Source organism: Onthophagus taurus, chromosome 1 (assembly GCF_036711975.1).
Source record: "Onthophagus taurus isolate NC chromosome 1, IU_Otau_3.0, whole genome shotgun sequence".
NCBI lineage: Eukaryota > Metazoa > Arthropoda > Insecta > Coleoptera > Scarabaeidae > Onthophagus > Onthophagus taurus.
In genome coordinates, this window is record NC_091966.1 from 24709900 (window position 1) to 24730774 (window position 20875).

A 20875-nucleotide genomic window follows, 5' to 3' on the forward strand; every position below is an offset into this window, starting at 1 on the left:
TTTTAATTGTTTTGGGGTGTTATATAGCAGCCAAAGTTTGGTATTATGGGCACAATGTTTAGGGCCATTGTCTTGTTGAAAAATGTATTCGGACCCCAAACCCAAGTTGTCGGTGCTTGGCTTTAAATTTTCCTTTAAAATGTCTATATATATAGTTTATGGTCCATTGTGGATGTTATAAGTGCCAACTTTCCTACTTCTTTGGCGCACATACACCCCCAAACCATCACTCTACCACCTCCATGTTTTACAGTAGTTTTTAAGTTTTGAGGATCAAGAACAGTACCGGGTTTTCCCCACACAAGTTGTTTTCCTTTAATGCCGAAGATGCAAAATTTACTTTCATCTGTAAAAAGAACCTTCTCCCAGAACTCTATAGGCTTATTTAGGTGTTCTTTGGCAAAGGCGATCCGTTTCTTTCGATTGACATTTGATACAAATGGTTTTTTTCGTGCAACGTGACGGTGGTAGTTGGCCTTTGATAATATTCTTCTCACTGTATCTTTGCTGATTGGCTTATGAAACTGCTGTTGTACATTTTCTGCTATTTTTGTTGCTGTCACCCTAGGTTCTTTTCGTACCTGGTGCATAATGCTTCGCAACTCTCGGTATGTTAGAAGGGATGGTCGCCCGTTCGCGGTCGTGAGACGTAGTCTCCAGTGTTTAGCTCCAAGTTATTAATGACTCTCTGAATAGAGGAATGTAATCTGCCTACAGTTGCTCCTATTTCTCGTAGAGTTTTTCCCTCTATCCATAGCTTTACAATAATCTTTCTTTCTCCAACTTCAATTTCTTTTCCTTTCGTCTCCATTCTAACTTTTAGCTTCCAATTCTCTACTAATGCAATTGAAATCAACTGTTTTGTTGTTAAAACCGGAAACACCTATTTACAAAAGGTTTACACTAGTTGCTTTGCTCTGTACGCAGATTTTTGCATAGGCATTATTTGAAGTATTTTTAGTTTAAATTTTTTTTATTAAGTAATGTTTATATTTTATTGATTTATATTTTGTTAATAAATTTATATATTATTAACATACAGAAAAAATATGAGTTGAAGTTTATCGCATTAGTTCGTTGTACGCAGACTTCTGCTGCTGAGTGTATATTGATTAGATATACTTCTATAATTTTCTCCCTATCAAATAAGAATTTTCAATCAATTTTCATAAATAAATGTAATTGTATTTGTTTGAGCTTTAATATATTATCTTTCTTTTTAATTTGATTAATGTATCTTTTTGTTTGTAGACGGTGAAAAATCTGTAAGCTAACACAAAGATACTTTAGATTTTTTTTTGCTTAAAAGTGTTCTTTATACTGTCTAGAATCCATGTCGAGAATCCATTGACAGAAATTGATTTGCGGAATGTTTTTCTGCCTAAAAAATTGATTTTTGTAACACGCCTCACCGGAAATTCTAAGATTTCTGTAACCACTTTTTGTTTCAGTTTTTATACATTGTATATGCAGGTATTTTGACCTTGTTGTACAAAAAAGTTGAATAAAACATAAAATATCATTTTTCAAAAAGCTATTGAAGTAGGCTTTCGGGTACCTGAATAAACAATTGCATCACAAAAACTCATTTTCGTAGAAAACTTTACCCGACTTCTATCGAACAAAGGGGTAATTCCAAATACAAAGTCAAAAATTTGTAAAAAGTGTAGTTACTGGAAAGGTAAAGAACTGCGAAATTTCAAGATTGGGTCGAAGATCATAAAGAAATATGTGATGAACCATGTCGGATCTTCAGGAAAAATGGAAGTGGACTCCGTCGTAGAGATGTTTCAACGATCCGAAAAAAAACATAATTTGAAGTACTGTTTTTACGTAGGAGACGGAGACAGCAAAACCTTCAAAGGTATTATGGACGCTCAACCCTATGACAGTGTAATAGTAACCAAAAAAGAATGGGCACACGGTTACGAAATCTAAAAAGAAACACTCGCGGATTAGGAGGCAAAGGAAAATTAATTGATGAAGTTTCCTTATATTGCAGAAAGAGATTGGCTATTCGCAAAAATTGCGATTCCGTGAAGGACATGAAAAAAGAGATCTGGGCTACTTTGTATCATAAAATTTCAATAGATGAAACTCCAAAGCATGACAATTGTCCAGTTGGTGCTGACTCGTGGTGTTCCTGGCAAAAAGCGTACGCTTTGTCAGAAATCGATGAGTACACTCACAAGCCAGCAATCGGCAATGATGTTTTCAACGCAGTGAAACCTGTGTACAAAGAACTATCAAGGGAAGATCTTTTGACAAGATGTTTAGGGGGATATACGCAAAACAGCAATGAAAGTTACAACGCCGCGTTATGGTCTATCGCATAGCTGCTTGCAATTTTAATGACGGTCTTACAAGCATTATGGAAATAATGCAAGCACTGAAATTAACAATTGGAAGATCGTGCTTCGACTTTTGTCATGAAATGGATTTAAATCGCATTGCTCGCGCTGAGCGCTCCATGACTGCTGAGGCTAAAGAAGCTCGTAGAAGCCTACTGTCAGACAAAAAAGCTGCAGAAGATGAAAATAAGCTTCAGGAAGGACAGCTGTATGGTGCAGGAATCGCTGATTAGATGTATCTAGAAAAAATATACAATTTTTTACATTCGAAAACTTTAAACGCGTTTTTCTGGAAACTACATTTTTCAAACCTGTGCGCACGATAACTTCCACATTTTTCGACGGATTTTCAAGATTTTTTTTTCAAAAGTTTATATTATCTTATTCTAGGTAAGTACGTAGCCGTTTTTCGATATGTCTCAGATTCTCTATTTTACAACCATTTTTGTGCGTTTTTTATCGATAAATACGACATTTCTTGTAAAATCGTCACCATTTCGTCAAAAATGAATATTTTATAAATATTCTATGCAGTTCCCTAGTTTTTGAGTTTACTAAAGTAATCGTATTCAAGTTGTAATTATTCGACTTACGCGTTAGGAGAAATCCTGCGCACTGTTTGACCCTGCACGATTTGCAAGCCTAACATTACCGACATCTAGCGGGTGCAATTTTAATAACTATTAATAAATAAAATATCTATTTAAAACTAGAAAAGTGGCTTATTCACACCCTGCAACCCGTTTTTAGAAAACTTCTTTCGTCTGATTGCAGAAAAAATTCAAAAATACCTATTATTTTCGAGTGCGGGAAGTTAGCCCCCCATTTTTTGATTTTTAAATTTTTTATTGTTGTTCTAGATTGTTCTAGAGTTGTTCTACATTGTTCCAAAGCGGCAAATCGAAAAAATAAAAACTCCGCGAGAAAACCGAATAAACAGGTTTTTTGACTAGCCCCCCATTTTTGGAAAAATCAAACTTTCTTTGTTGTTCTGGGTTGTTATAGTTGTTCTAGTTATTGTTCTAGAAAATCAAAATTATGGGATACAGCATTACGAAGTTATAATTGAAAATAGGTTTGGCCGCTGAAATGTTTAGTTGATTGCTGTGACCATAGTTTTTCTATTATCAATTCCATATTACAAATATAATATATGTATACTTATTATAGCTAACGCAATCTGGAACAGCTATTATTTTCACTAGAACAACTCTCTAAAGGGCTTTACTCTTTGAAAATTAAAGTTTTTGGAAGTTTCAGTTAGTAATTCTTTCATAAGTTCATAATTAAGTTTCATTAATACCTATTTCAATAAAAAATATATTGTTCAAAATACTTGCGGATTCGACAGTATATTTCATAGTTTAGCATTTGCCTGTACACACCATTTAGAAATCATGTTGAGAATGTTTGCACAGATTGCTTCTCTGGAACAGATAGCTGTTCCAGATTGCGTTAGCTATAATAAGTATATATTTGTAATATGGAATTGATAATAGAAAAACTATGGTCACAGCAATCAACTAGACATTTCGGCGGCCAAACCTATTTTTAGATATAACTTGGTAATGCTGTATCCCATAATTTTGATTTTCTAGAACAATAACTAGAACAACCCAGAACAACAAAGAAAATTTGATTTTTCCAAAAATGGGGGGTTAGCCAAAAAACCCGTTTTTTCGGTTTTCTCGCGGAGTTTTTATTTTTTCGATTTGCCGCTTTGGAACAATGTAGAACAACTCTAGAACAATCTAGAACAACAATAAAAAATTTAAAAATAAAAGAATGGGGGGCTAACTTCCCGCACTCATTATTTTCGGGTCTTCAAGGTGGCATACCCTCTTAAACAGAAGACTTTAAAGTGGCTTCGATATTTCAAATGTGTAACCTTTGTGGGAAATTGTGAAATTAATGTTCTGATTACCGTCAAAATCGAAGAATTTTATAGAAGCAGTTATAGGTACTTATTAGAATTTGTAGAACTACAACATCTTCTTGGTCGTCTTCTTCTTCTTGGTGCCGGCGCGCACCGGTACGCCCGTTATACACACACCGTGCACACCTCACCATCCTTCCACACCGCGTCGACGTGTCCTGTCGACCATTCCTGGTGCGGTCCCGTTCTGTTCGTAGTGGTTCGTAGTTCCAGCAGAGACGCGCTCTGCCAGTGCGCGAGAACCTCTCGTACCGTCTACATTCCGGGTCACTGTGCTACCAATTTCCCTCACGTTCACGTTACGATTTCGCAAAACACGCGCTAAAACTTATACTAAAATGTTTGAATAAAAAAAAGATACAAAAACTTTCCCCCGAGAAAAGAAAAGCTTTTTTTAAAGAGCTAAAAACAATTTAATACTTTTTAACTTGTGCGCAAAAACTAGTGTTTAATTCTTAGTGTATGTGTAAGTGGTGAAAATCAACTTTTTGGAGAGGACGAATTAAAAGCAACCACTATGACGTGGATTACGGGTGAGAGGACCCTGTTGAGCTTCTTCGGAGGCCTCCTCTTCACCTACTACTGGACGCTAGTGACGGTGTTTGCGGACGTTGGACCTTTATCAGGTAAGAAAAAGGATGAAAGCAACAAGTTGTTTTAAGTTTTCGGATTTCTTGGTCGTTTTAGACGCCGTCGTCGGCGTCTACATCAAGACTTTTCTTCTTGTTTTTAAAAGGTGACAAGATCGGTTTTCTGCTTACGTGGAAATCTCCGCCGGTTAAGGTGGGTTACTGCAAAAAAAGTTGTTTCTATTGTGTTTCACCGGCGAGAGGAGGAGGACAAGTAAAAGAGGTTGCTGGAGAATACGTTTTCGGCGTCCTTAAAAAAACTTTATGATTTCACCACGCACAAAAATTCGAAATACTTTTTCCGGTGGTTATAAGAGTAATTAAAGCTCTCTTGGTTTCTCTATTTACTCCGGTTACTTTCTAGATAACTGTAAACTACGCCTAGTTTTACTTTTTTTAGAACGTTTCTTTGAAACAAAGAACAAAATACTTCTTTTCTTTTATGTTATTACCTGTGTTTTAATAGGCGTTTTTAAAAGTAGGTTTATTTTGACGAAAAATTAAAAGAATTTTTATTAACTACGTTATTTTACGTGTAATGAGTTGTTATAATCATTATATTTTTTTTGTTAAAAGTAGGTCACTTAAAAGTCAAGTACCTTTTAAATAACAATAAATTAGATTTATAGTTATTGTCGTTTTTCTCTATCGTTTATTTCTTCATGTATTTCAATAAAATGTAGCTTTTTATGAATACAGTTAATTAATTAAAGGTAGAGATTACTTTTATTAAGAATTCATGCAAATATGTAATTGGTATACAGAGTGTGTCAAATAATCGCCCCATTATGTATTACTTAGAAACGATAAAAAATACAAACTTGGCTAAATTAGACAACCTTATTTGTAAAAACCACGGAAAATGGTGATTTTAAGATTGAGCTTGTAACTCGTTTAATTTGTCAAAAATCATATTAACGTTTTAACGTTTATTTTACTTTTCTGCGTATTTCGGCAATAATAAATCCATTTTAAGTTTATAGAAATCTCTATTCCTAATTAAACTCTCTTAATTTACATGGATTTCAATTAAACCTTAAACTTTTAGATGATAAAATTGTGCCACAAAATTTGGTAATACAAAATATGAAAAGAACTGATCGCAAATGGGCGTTATCGCATTTTGCGACTCGTTTAAACAGCTACGTTTAGTACCATACATATATCAACAACATACAAGATAAATTAAAGTTTACTCTGGAGCTCGAGAATAATAAGGAAATTACTTTTCTAGATCTGAAACTGATCAATGTAAAAGATACAATAACCTATGACATTTATATAAAACAAACCACAATTTCAACTATTATTCCCTTTGATTCAGCACACCCATTTTCCCAAAAAATGGCAAGTTTTCGTTTCTTTTTTAATAGAGTACTAGATTACCTTTATCACATGAAAATAGAATCAAAGAATTTAACTATATTTTTAATCTAGGTAAACAAAATAAATACACATACAAAACACTTAATAAGCTTTTGACCAAGATACAACAAACAAAGGATCCTCTATATAAGTACAAAATTTAAAAAAGACAATATATATAAGCATGTTTCTTATAATAGTTTGACTCAAAAGGCCCAAAATATATTTTCTAAATATAATGTGACTTTAGCATATAGTAATAGGAATTCTATAGTTAATTTGCTATCCAATCACCATCTTAATGATAATAAAGAAACTTCTCATGATAATGGTGTTTATAAGATCAACTGCAATGATTGCAATAGTGTATATATCGGACAGACTGGGCGAAGACTTGATATACGTTTACACGCACATAAAAATAAACCCAATTCTAATATTTTCAAACACATCAAAGCGACTGGACATAGTATGGATTTCGATGGGGTGAAACTATTGCATAGGTGTGATAAAGGGTTTAAACTTGATTTATTAGGATCTTTTGAGATTGATAAACATAATAAAAACAATTACATTGATCTTCTTAATGAACAAGTCGAAATTTTCTACACCCCTCTTTACAAATATATACCTAAAAATGTTTTAATAGCTAATTTTTTATTTTTATTAAGAAATTTTTACAAATTTTCATTTTGTTTTGTGAGCAATTTAAATGTAACATAACATAGTTTTATCTCTCTTGAACGTCTGCTTTTCTTCTTTTTCTTGTAACTTCGATAAATTTACTTTAGTCGCATGACCGGTATTGGTCGAATTTTGTTAAGTAAGTGTTAGATTTCATTTTATCTCATGACAAATTGTAACGTGTTAACTATAAGATTTTGTTTCGATAGTTTCTTGGTGAGGTTTTGTTGGTTGAATGTTTATTTTCAACAGGTGTGTTGTTCTGTGACATTTTTTAAGGACTTGACGTGAGTTAAAAGAAAATTTGTTTAATTACGATGATCTTGATTTTGGTTTGTTTCTTTTCGTTTAATTAAGGTTTTGACTGATGATGAAGTAATACTTCGAAACCGGTTTCAATAAATATTTAAACAGCAAGTACAAGAAGTATTTTAATTATTTCTAATTAACCACCATTTTAAATATTTATTTAGAGTTATTATTCACCGTATAAAAAATGTGCCCTTTTAGCATTTGATGCTGTCCGTTATTATTAATTAATGTTTAAAAGTAAAAATTATTTTTATTTTTCATATTTCACTATAAATGTTATTATTCGTACTAGTCAATAGTTTTTACGATATTTTGATGATGTTCTGCATGAATTTATATGGAGGAAAATAGCTGTATTAAGTACGTTTATAATTTTGTGAATATCTGTTAACTCATTCGACAATTATTGATGGAGAAAATAAGCGCTAGTGGATCTAAACAAGAGTCACAGCCTTTCATCACTTTGTGCTACAACTTTGTACTTGAATAATAACAGCGGTAGTCATATTAACTAAATTCTTCTGATCAATGCGAATCATTGAAGATATCATATCAAACTCACAATAAGCTTTACTCATATTTAATTATGATAGTTTCTCTACATACATATACCCTTCGATATAATCATGTTAAAATAATGCAAGTACTGTCTAACTTGCTAGCTTAAACAGCAGGTTTTTAGTAGCCCTGAAAACCTAATATATCACTCAACTGTATTACTCACTGTTTATTTAAGTGCCACAACCATGTTAACCTAGATTTTAGGTAGTGCTTTTGTGCTTCTTAATAATTGTTTTTGGTTTTTCTTAACATTGTGTTGGTTTAGATGGAAAATTCTTTTCTATACTTTTCAATGTTATATTTATTTAAATTCTACATGTTTCGAGGATCCAGTCCTCATCCTCAGGAAAATTCCTGTACATGAATACAAGATAACAAATTAAAATTAAAATTAAGTTTGAAATTTAAAACAATGTGTAAAAGTAAATTATAGGTTATGTCAATCTTAAAGAAAATTATTGAGTTTTTACTTACGTCGATTTTTGAATAAAAGATAATCATATCCCTCAGATTACAAATCTTATGATTAAACAATTAAAACAGAAACAAACTTTTAAACTTCTAAAATTGAGCGACAAATTTAACTGGTTGTAAAATTTTAGTAACAACGACGTAGTTCAACCATTTTTAAACTGTAACGTGCTCGGCTTTAATTTTAAAAGTTTAACTAATTCTATGGTATTTTTCGGAATTAAGAAATGTTCTACAACATAATCTGTCAATCCTACAATTATTTTTTGATAAGATGGATGTAACTTCACATTTTTAACGAAGTCTCTGAAGATACCTATAAGCCGAAACTAGTCAGACGAAAAAATAAAATTTTGCAACCAGTTAAAGTACATTGAAACTGTCTTTCATTTTGACCAACAACAAATAAGCACAACAAATAATCTTGAAATTTCATACACGAAAATTAGATTTTTGAGCTAATTTTTGAAATTCAAAAAGCAGGTTAATCCCTTATATACATGATGTGTTCTAGGCTACAAGATCTTAGCTGTTGTACCTATACAGAAGTTAGGTTATGACTTATGATAGGTTTCAACTTATAAAAAGATATCTGCATTTCATGTATAATGATGAAGTTGACTATCTTATCAACGAATTTTCTTCTTTGTACACTTTAAATACCATTGTCGAGGGAAAGTAGAATAAAGTCAACTATGTCAATTATGCGAGAAGAGGACTGGTTATGTTCAAGAGTCATTATTATTCAATGTCACGATAAAAAGATATTTACTTGCTTTCTTCAGTCCACACTAAAGATATAATTGCAAAAGAAAATAGAAGAAAAGTAAAAAGAAGTCTAATTTGAAAGTAGTTAATGATTATAAAAACACCAAGATGGTGTTGATTTAGTTTACGAACATCTTAGAAGCTGTTCAATTGGAATAAAACGTGGTAGAATGTATAAATAAAAGTGTTTTTTCATCTTCCAAACTAAGCTTTATGTAATTCCTTCATCATATATAGATCGGACGGTGCTAAAAATAAAGTACGAAATATCAATTTTAGACCAAATCATCAAACAGAACAAGCCTTACGATTATTTAGCAAGTCTACGACGTCCTAGTATAAACTTGCTTCTGCTTACGGATCTTTATCTTCCTCAGCTTGTTACACCAGGAGAAAGGGAGAATCCAATTAGATATAAACCAGTCACTGCTTTATATGCTGTCAAAAAATGACCGTAAAAGGAAGAAAATCCGATGTGAAATCAAAGGTTATTGTAAGTGTGTAAAAAAGTTTGATCGTTAAAATACGATATTCTTCTCTTATTCCTGAAATTGGTCTAGTACAAAGTGATGAAAGACTGTGACTCTTGTTTAGATCTACTAGCGCTTATTTTCTCCATTAACAATTGTCGAATGAGTTAACAGATATTCACAAAATTCAATCGAATGGTCAAAATTTTAACACCATACATTGAGCCTCAATATTCTGTTCCTTTTCATCTTATGATCGATTGCAAGTTTCTAATCTGCGTAGGACTCTATTGATTTCAAGTGTTCGAGCTGTTATATAAGCCATGAGCAGTAACGAAGTGTAGAAATTATCAAAGTAATGACATGATTTATTAGTCCTGGAACTATTAATAATATCTGTCTGGACGAACAATGCAATGGGTCATGGTCTGGTTGGTCTTCGAAAATGTATGCTCTTCTGTCATTAAATGTAAGATATTTTCATATTTTGTGAAACTTCACAGCCGAAATACATACATATAGTGATAAACAACAATATATGGTACATATGCAGCATTAAATTATGAAGTTTTGGGGGCACTAAACAAAACCTAAGTCAATTTACTATATTAGTCTAAGTAACGACAGGTTTCGCAACTTTTAGTATTGGATTGATATTGATCCAAGTAAGTTTATTTTCTCGTTAGGTTATTTTGTGTCTTGATTTTATTAACGCAGATTTTAGCACTTTGGCAGTAGTTATCCTACACAGCAATCCTACGCTCCAGAAACTCCCAAATATGTTCAATACGATTTAAACCTGAACTTTGAGGAGTTATATTGAGTTGTCCTGGGACTTGGATAACTTGTAATCATCTTTCTACTGGGGGCTTCAAAGTTTGTTCTAATATACTTATACAAATCAGTCCGTAATTCCATCGATGATTACCAGCTTTCCACAATCGAATGCTGTTAAAGCTATCCAAATAACATTGCATCGACCGTACTTCACGGTTTCTAACAATTTTTTGTCCGGCCATCACATCCAAAAATTCGTCAGTAAACAAAACTTCAGGCTAAGACGGCTTTTTTCGGGATGAACAAAAATATATAATCGCGATATGGTCGACTAAATTTGGTGCACTGGCTCTAGGATTTTCGTTCTTGGATGGGTCTGATACTTCTTCTAAGTAGAATGTTTCTTCAGCCGGCTTGTTCACATTTTGTTGTCAATTTTGATTTCACCGTCTTCCATTTCTTTTCTATCATTTACCATTAGCTATCTAGTCTCAGCATAGATTTCCATTTTTCATGATATTTTCAACCAGTTATCACAGCGACAGAACAATGTATGTATAGAAGTACATAGCTCCTCCTGTTTCATGCAACGATAAATCAAATCCTTGTTGTATACCTTTGTCGGCTTTATATTTCTGTTATTTGATGATTTGTTGTTTTGCATTTATAAAAGCTATTTCTGTTTTGCCATCTTTTGTGAATATAGCGTCTTTAATCGTCTTGTAATACTAATTTTCTAATTATGTTTTACAAAACCTCAGAATTTAAGGTATTTAAGGTAGTCTTCACTGTATCTTTTAATATTTTTCAAAACTTAGATATCAAAACAGAGGCATAAGGACATAAGTTGCATTAAATTATGTATTGTGGTTCATTCTCTGTATACAACATCCTTCTTATTATTTCAGTTTCATCTTGTTGCTTTAAACTTAAGTAAATTTTTTGAATATGTTGATAGTGGATGCTTGATTCAAATCCTCCAAGTAATTGTCATCTCCTACCATTTCTTCTTGCAGTCAATTGTGCGAAAATGTATTTATTAGGCTTGTGTCTTCATTATACGGATTTTTTAGTTTATATATTATCGTTTGAAGGATCTAAAGTATTCTATACTTGCTGTTGTCTTCTTCTTTCTAATTTTTGATCGATGAATTTCTTTACATTTCCGGTTTGAACTGCCTCATGGGCATCTATAACATACCACTTGTCAAACTAGAATAAATTTTCACGTCACCAGTACTTTTTCTTAGTATTCAACGGTTTAGTAACTAAAAGTGTGTTTTTTCCATTTCAAACGAAATTAAATCACGTTAAACGCGGTAACTCTTAAACCTTAATCATCTAGCTTTACCGCACTAGAGGACTAAATAATAAAGGTATTTAAAACAGTTTTATCTAGCATTGTTTTTGTTTTATAGTAGTAATCCATCTAAAATCTAGTAAACGGGTACTATTTACATGTTTATTTAATTTACTAGAGAGAGAAGAGAGAAAATATCTTTATTAAGCTATCGACCCTTTTCGGGTCTTTCCGCTTACAATATTCATAGAATTACAATACATTTATATTTTTATTTTTTTTTTTTTTTATTTTTTTTATATTTGTGCATTTATGTTGAGGTGTTCGTACAATGATTTTGGTCTTCCTTCGTTTGTTCGGGTCTTGCACATCATATCCAGGGTGTCTAACTTGGCATTTTTTGAAAATTTTTCTTTCAGAAGTTTATGCCTTTCTGAAATTGGTTTTACTTTTGTTTTAGCGTATAAATCTTCATTATTTATGTTGTGCAGTGGATTGCTCGGGTGTCTAATTTTTGTCAGAATTCTTAAGCACTTTCTTTCTGCTTTACTGATTATTTCTTTTGTTGACTTCGGAGAACATATAGTCGTGAGATGTCCGTAGTCGAGGAGTGGTCTGCAAATACTTTTGTAAATCTGTGTCGCTGATTTTACCGAGATATCTTTGTAAGTCAATGACCTAAAATGTTTTGCTCGTCTTGTTACCTCAGTTTGTATTTTTTTGTAGTGAGCTTTGAATTTTAATTTGTTGTCCAAGGTTATGCCCAAATATTTTACCAACTTTGTAGGTTTTGTAGTTGATGTGCCTGTCGTGATGTGAGGGGATTGATTGGTGATTCTGGAGTGTGGAATCAATAGTTGGAATTTGTCCGGATTGGGGGTGACTCTCCATTTGTGGAACCATTTAATTTACTATTTATTAAGTATTCATCAAAAATCATATATTATGTTGTACCAATTTTATGAATTATGACTAGAAAATTATTGACCAACTTGTAATTTCACAAATATGTTTAGATTTTCATAGATTTGATAAACTTTGTATCAGTTTTCTTGTTTTTGCCAAAATATTCACTCTTATTAGATTTCTTAAAATTCCAGAAATTTCGATTATTTCGGGAATTTCTTTGTAATTTTATAAAGCTAATTTAATATCAATTTTCTTGGAATGTTATAGATATTCGTAGATTTCGAAGAATTTGTAGTGATATTTTTGCAATTTAATAAGCTTTCATTTGCGAAATTTTTTTGAATTTATTTTTAAATTTTATGTATAATTATAAATACTTTCCTATATTAATTTCGGTGAAACTCATTAATTTTATTTCAATAATTCATTTCTTTAAAATATTATAAATTTACCATAATTCTTTATTACATTTTAATTAAAATAAATACTTATTTTACATATTAATATTGATTTTATCATTAATTAAAAATTATTTGTTTCCGTCATTAATAATAAAACTATCTTTGATATCAATAACATTAATATAACATTGATATAAGAATTAAGTAATTCGATTAATATCAATCGCATACATATATTTATGTGCAATCATATCATGTTATAGTCTGTTGGATAAGCGATAATAACTCACTGAATAATCAAGGTCAATACCATTGATTGTATACTCAGTGCGAGGAAGAACATGATTATTTTACTGCGAATTGTTATCACATTTAACAACAATGTGGGTTCTGCTTTTAAACAATACATTATTATTGAAACGAAATAACACACATATATTTATGTTTTCACAAAACGTATTTATTTTTAAAATAACACCTTTTTTATAAAATACATCCTCTTAATAGAAACGGTTGCAGATATTTTTTTGCAACAATGATTTTAATAATACGAACACAAGACATAACAAGTTTATCTTTCAGAGAGGATGTCCGCTGACACACCCGTGATACTCATCTTAAAGTTATCTTAACGTCTTCTTAACCAACCGTGACATCTGACGGCTTAATTTACCATTTTTTACGTTACTTATTACAAAAAAAAAACGCAGTTTTTAATTGGTTTTGGTCTATATCTGTAATTGCTTTGGTTTACTTTTCTATAATTTGCTTCTATTATCTATAATAAGAAATTATTATTGTTTTTAATTTAAATTTAATGATCAATTAAATTCAAATTTAGTATCTGAACATCCTTAATTATTTATTGATTAGTTGTATTGTTTTAACGTTTTAAAATTAGTTGATCAGATTTTATAATTTCCTTTTGATCGGTTGTATTTTTTATCTATTTTCTTTGCAATGTTCAAATCTTTTAAATTTAAGCAATAAAACTTTTTGATAAAAACATAATTATCGATAGTTCTGTGCGTGAATACAATTACATGTAATTTGATTTGTTGCTAACTTGAAATTGAAACAACAGCAATTTTTATTATGTATGTTTTATTATGTATTGTCAGTGAAATTGGATACATTATTAATTGATATGCATTAATTTTCGATCAATAATCATAGTTCATTATTTTGATAACGTATTTTTAAAAGTAATTATTATTTACACTCTTCATTTTTTTTATAGTTGTGAATTCAAATTATAAAGAAAGAAAACTAACGTTTTTTAGAAAGTAAAGTTCTTCAAGGTTTTAATTTTTTATTCAGCCATTTTAATATTAAATTTTTTTACTCATCCTACCGTAATACACTTTCCTATACATTTTATTTTTAATGTTACGTGTAAAGAAAAGAAAGTTCCATTCATAGATTTGTTGTATTTAATAAATCACACCGTCTTTTAAAGGGTAATAACCTTTTAAATAAATTCAACTAACGACGAGTTTAACGTCACCGATTTATTCGAATACAAAATAACGGTTTAGTTTGGAACACGACTTGCATATTGAGTACACCAAGAACTTTCAAGATTGCTGACGTCTCAAAAACGAAGGTTGTAAAATTGTAAAACCTTACACATTATCCTTTGAATTCCTTTTATTTCTTTAAGATGGTATCCGTAGCGAAGGTAGCAGGTAGAAAACATGTCCGGTTCTTTTCAAATTTTTATTTTAAAAAGTTCGGTTCACGTTTAATAATGGTTTTTAGACCACTGCTTTTGTATTTTATATATTTCCTATAGAGTTTACTACTTTACGATTTAATTTTTATTAATTGATTTGATACGTTATTGAGGTTCAAGGCGACTAAAGAAGTATTTTCTTAAAAAATTGTGGGTTTTTTTTCTTAAACACGTTTCTTATGGTAATACACCGAGATATCTTACAAGATAAATATCCACCAAACCGAAGCTGTTTCTCCATGTTCAAATATTTAAAGGCAAATACAATCAAGTGTGGGGGATGCGGGAGTTTTGTTAAGGGATTATATGGGGGTAGTACTTCGAATGGTAAACTCTGTTTCTTGGTGCTTGTTCCTTCTGGAATTAACGTTGTTCAAGCTTCGTTGAATCCTCCTTGAAACTGTTTTATTTATCTAAGACATTTAAAATTTGTTTTAAAAAATATACTAAACATCTATATTAAAAGTTTATAAAGACGAATAAATTTAATTCTATGAAATGTTATTTAACTTATCTTTCATCAGACGGAGCAAATTTGTTATAGAGTTTCTATAGTTATAAAGTATCTATTTAAATTACACCGGAATAAAACATAAAATAAAACCTCAAAACCCAGTCTTTTTAAAATTCGCTAAATTTTTAAAAATATCTGCTGTTACTTTAGGTTATTCCATGCTCTAGAGGCGAAGCGATTGTAAAAATTAGAAATAAACTTAAAAATATTTCTATTTGATAGTGCGATGGAATGGAAAACGTTTATTTCAACAACTCAATCCTTAGAATGTGCATAAAGATAATGAAGCATATAACACATAATGGTATGTCGAGTTGGCACTTCCATATGTTGCATTGTAGCTACTAGCCGAATGTGGTTAAAATTCTTTAAAAACGCCATCTTGTGAAATTTATAACCACTAATATAATTAAACCTCGAAAAACCTTTTAAAATGTGGTTATTATTCTGTTTCAAAGTCTTTGTTTACTTCTTTGGTATTTCTGATATTCTGGTTTAACTATGATGGACTTTGTTTAATTATAATAGTCATTTATTCCAAAATCCTAATGTGTTATTAGAGATGTTAATGAGTCATTTAAATCTTTGGGCCGCTCATGGGCTTAAGCTGAGCGCTCATTAGAACAGTTAGGGTATCATAGTTTTTGATAAATTTAAATTAAATAAATTTATTTAGGCCGATTGCTCCATACAGCAGATTCGGCCGGAATATTGTGGAGTCGTGCTTTTTGCGGTCGTCCTCCGATAATCGAAAATTGAGGTTCCGTTACCATATAACGCAATTGACCGGTGGTGGTTTACAGTTTTCTCGGGTTGCAGGCAAATAATGACTGAAATATCGTTGTGTTCGTATTTGAAAATTTATTTACACATTTATTTGTAGCAGTTTTTATTTCGAACGTATAAGGTATAACACAAAATGAACCAGAAATCTTCCTTAGTGTTAGTACAGTACATACGTTTGTGTGATCTTTCATCCTAAATTATCACAATATCCTCCTTATGGTAAAACGAGGGGAAAATGTAAATGAAGTTAAAGGAATGAATAGTACATTATTGAAATATATATTGACGTAGGTGATACATAATTATTATTATATTTTAAATATTCAAACAATTGTCACAAAACTATAATCATTGAAGATTGAATGAAGACATTGAAGATCTGACTACAACCTGACTTTCAAGAGATATTCATTTAACTCTAATCATTTCCGGAATTAGAATATAGCATCCATTGCCAAGTATATTTGTCAATAAAGATATTTGTCAACAGCTTGGTTTAAGATAATTGTATATGCAGCATGTTGCAACAAAGACAATTGTGTTCCATAAAAAACAGTTTATTTGTTTAATATCGGCTTGATTATTTACCAAAATTCTTGGTTGGCATGTTCTAAATTCTGCCTGCCAAGACTACATAATATATGGAGTCAAAAATTCTTTTAAAACTTTCTGAAAAAGTCAAAGTTTTCAGGTACGCCCTAGTAATAATATCTTTCGATGTGGTCCTTTTTTCTGGCTTGGTTGGAATATTGTATAGTAGAGGAGACTTGTCACTTACTTTTCATTGCAACCCTTTTACTACCGTCAAATCTTATTTTGGCTACATGTACAAACATCTTAGGAAAATATGTAATCCCGCCAGATCGCTTTAATAATATAAGAAAAATAATAAGTGGTATTATCTGGTTGACCCAACTTTCCATAATAAACCTTCCACCGTCTCAAAGAACAGTTTCTTAAGAACGACTTCCCCAGTCATTGTTGAACTGTTCGATTTTCAAACTTCCATCATCTAAAAAGCATCTATCTGCTTACATCAACATTTATCTACTCAAATCACGAGGCTTGCTTGAAGATGCTCTTCTTGTTCTATCTCGTACTTATTATGACAAAATAAGAAATGTGCTTTTCAATTCTTCCACAAAGTAATCTTACAGAGTGAACTGCGGTTCTTGGTGAATTATTAGTATCCCGGCGGTCGATAGTTGCTAAACCGTTTGAAACACAAAAAAATATTTTATACAAAAGTTGTCTGATTCATCACTTTCTATTACGTACAATTATTTTCACTTATACAGAATGTTCCATTTAAGCGTAACGGAAAGTACGTAAATTTGTTTAAATGGAACTCCCTGTATATTTTATCATATTATGAATACAACTAAATTTGTTTATACAACCATATATGTTACTATTTCACAGTGTTCATAGTTTCTGAGATGTTCAATTGTTTTTCTAAAATGTGCCTATTACAGGATCTTTTTAAAAACTATGTAAAAACGACATTTTTTCCGATTTTGCCTTGAAACTACGTCAGACAACAGTCAAAGCCAGTAGGTAGATGATAGTACTCAAACATTAGATACACTATACAGGCTGTTTATAAAGTTAAGTTACTTTTGACTATATTGTGTGCTAGTTGAATTGCTCATCAAGTTTCCTTTAGTTAATGATAAGTATGTCATATGTCTAACTTTAATAGTTTTTCTGATATTTAGAATTTAAAGAAAAATGTGTAATAAAAGGTCATTATTGTACTTAAAAAAGTGACAGAATGTGATATGTTCTGTCCTTTTTGTCACCTTTTTTTTTTGATTTATCTTTTTTGTTTGTCTGTCATTTGTAAATCAGTAACATTATATTAATATACAATTAAAAAAAACTTTAAAAAAAAATGCAGCGACAAACTATAAATAATTACTAAACGTTGCTCAACAAGTAGGTATTAATTTAATTAATATTTAGAAGTTGTTCAAAATGCCGCCCATTTTCTACAAGCATTAATGCAGTGTATAAAAGATCTTGAGGTATCTCTTAACATGTGCATCTTATTTTCTCTAAAGTTGTAAATTATATGGCGGAAAAATTGCATATTTTTTACTTACATCTTTTAAATCTCATAAAGTACCAAGTCGCATTAAAATTTGGTATATAACCTAAACACCTTACATTATAAAACATTAATCAAATAATAAAAGGAAGAACAAAAGTAGACAATATAATATTAAGTACAATAACGCATATTTTATAACACATTATTCTTTAAATTCTAAATATCAGGAAAACTACTAAAGTTAGATATATGAAGTTAGATATCATTAAAATTAACTTGATGGGCAATTCAACCAGCATACAATATACAGGATGTTCCATTTAAAAAACTTATGAAAAAGCCCTTTTGAAAAACATCAAAAGCAAGTAAGCTTTACGAACACGCTGTATAGCGTGGCTTACTGGCTTTGACTATTATCTGACATACTTTCAAGGCAAAATTGGAAAATATGTCGTTTTTAATAAGATCCTGCAATGGACACATGTTGGAAAAGTAATTGAATATCTCAGGAACTATGAACGCTATGAGTTAGTAACATATACGGTTGTATAAACAAATTTAATTCTATTCATAATATGATAAAATATACAGATGTTCTATTTAAAGAAATCTACATACTTTCCATTACGCCTAAATGGAACACTCTGTATAAGCTAAAATTATTTTGCTTAATAGAAAGTGGTGGTCAAACAGCTTTTGTATAAAACATTTTTTTCTATACTAATAACTCACCCTGTATATATATTCTCTTAAGAATAATAACAAATGGATGTTTTCTATTTTTATCACCACAATATTTTTAATTTCAATATAAACTCCAAATGTATGAACTGCGTATTTCTGTACCTGTTACGCACTTTCTCCTTTTTAATTCCATAGTTTTTTGCTTCTTAATATTCCCAAGTTCATTTGAGTCCTTCTGCACTCGTTATTATGAGTTGGTAAATTTTTGAAATAAAATTAGGTTATTATTAAATAAAGTCTGTTAAAAAGTGTGGCTTTTATGAGTCACAAATAAGATCAATGTTAGGTTAAGAGCTACCACCATCATATTAGAATTGTAATTCACCTTATCTTTTTATACTTTTTGTTTATTTATGGTAACATGTGGTATTCTCATATGAGAGTCTAGTAGATGTTTATTAACATGAAAATTCAATATACCAGCTGATACAGATTTCACAATTTTACATTATTGTATTATGTTTATATTGATGTTGATGATGTTAGTTGCGATGTTAAGTGTGAAAAATCTGTTAATGGCCTCTAACTCTATTTGTAATGTTTGTGATATTGTCTACTTCAAATCAAATTAGAAGTATCATAAACTATCCTTTAGACTTGTCTTCACACCCGTAGCTAAATGATAGATTTTAAAAATATATCGATAGTGCGTAATTGTGCTAATCACTGTAATTGCGCGAAGTGAATAGCAATATAGTAACATTGTACAACTCGAATCGCCTATATATTCAGAGCATGAAAATGCTAATCATAAAAGCAGTAGTAATTAGCACATATTTACCATAAACGGGAGGAACGACTTAATATGAAATCATAAACTCGGGATTAACATCCCAAAAGGCTGATGCTACCTGATATTTAAGATGCTACCTTAACATAGTGAGTTCGCTATTAAAACTAACCCCACGACCCTAAGAGGATGGAATGGGAAACATTTATTTCAACAACTCAATCCTTAGAATGTGCAGAGAAATATGTGATTTTGCAATCACTCCCAGAACTAACTACTACTTCCAGTTCATCCAACCCGCGAAATTTAAGTTATAATTGTAGGCAATTATAATGAATTTAGAAAAACGCTCTACGCCTCGCTGATTTGCCGCGCTTGTGGATGAAAGTAATGCGGCCTATGTCGCCGACCTTGTGGTTACTCAGTTTTAGATTACACGTTGATGCAACAACAGTCGAATCCATTATAAGAAAATTAATCATTTCACTTACTATCTGCATTTGTGTGTCTGGAGGTATCCAGTAATTTTGCATCATATATATTTCAAATAAGGTTTAATTCGCTCTGATTTTTTGCTCAATTTTTAAAAAGTTACAGGGATCAAATGTTCAAAGAGAAAAGATGAATGTTGATTACATTTGACGTACACTGTATACGTATATGCAAGTACTGTGTATCCGGTTTGTATGGGCTTGCCATATGAAACGACATACTCGCATTTAATATATCCGCTGTAAATAGGACTTTACATTTGTGGCTTTTCAATAAAACTTTCGTTGCTCTGGTGAACGTAAATTATTAACGTAAATGATACATTTCGGGTTATGTTAAAATGTAATAGAAATAGTTGAAAAACTTCTTAAAAATTGTTAAAATTGTTTCATCAATTCTGTCTCGCACAAAATGGTAAACTCTTATTGAGCTATTTTAGTGTTTAATAACTATATTGAAATACTCTTCAATTACGTGATCTACAAGACATATTTGTGTGATATGGAACAATGTGAAACGTGTTGATTAATGTGAGTAGGTACTCAAATGAAGCTGAATGATGATTAGTGACAAGGGCTTCTTGTGGGAGTGAGATTGCAACTCTAAATGTACGTGAACTTTTGTTTGAGCGGAATTAGCTACAAAAGAATTGCTATGATGCATTTCATTTTATAAAGAATGAAATTAAGCCTTTGATTTATTATATTCGGATTTGTTTGTAATATTGAATGAGATAAAATTAAAAGCTTCGGTTATGATGTGATATGTGTTTTTAAAAAAAATCAATTTTGTTTCATTAAAACGTTTTGTTGGAAAAAATAATAATATGTCTTACATTCTAAAATACCTCTAATATAAAAATATCTATAACGCACCTGCCACATACA

The 20875-nt window shown here is 30.9% G+C and overlaps 1 protein-coding gene across 1 annotated transcript in view; it reads left to right on the forward strand.

Annotated features, from left to right (window-relative positions):
• The first annotated feature begins 4451 nt into the window (after positions 1 to 4451).
• The window catches only part of LOC111415452 (low-density lipoprotein receptor-related protein megalin), a 340990-nt gene continuing 324566 nt past the window's right edge, over positions 4452 to 20875 (forward strand). The window contains exon 1 of the mRNA XM_023047152.2: positions 4452 to 4913. Coding sequence (XP_022902920.2) covers positions 4805 to 4913 — 109 coding nt within the window. The 5' untranslated portion in view covers positions 4452 to 4804. The remainder of the gene's footprint in view (positions 4914 to 20875) is intronic.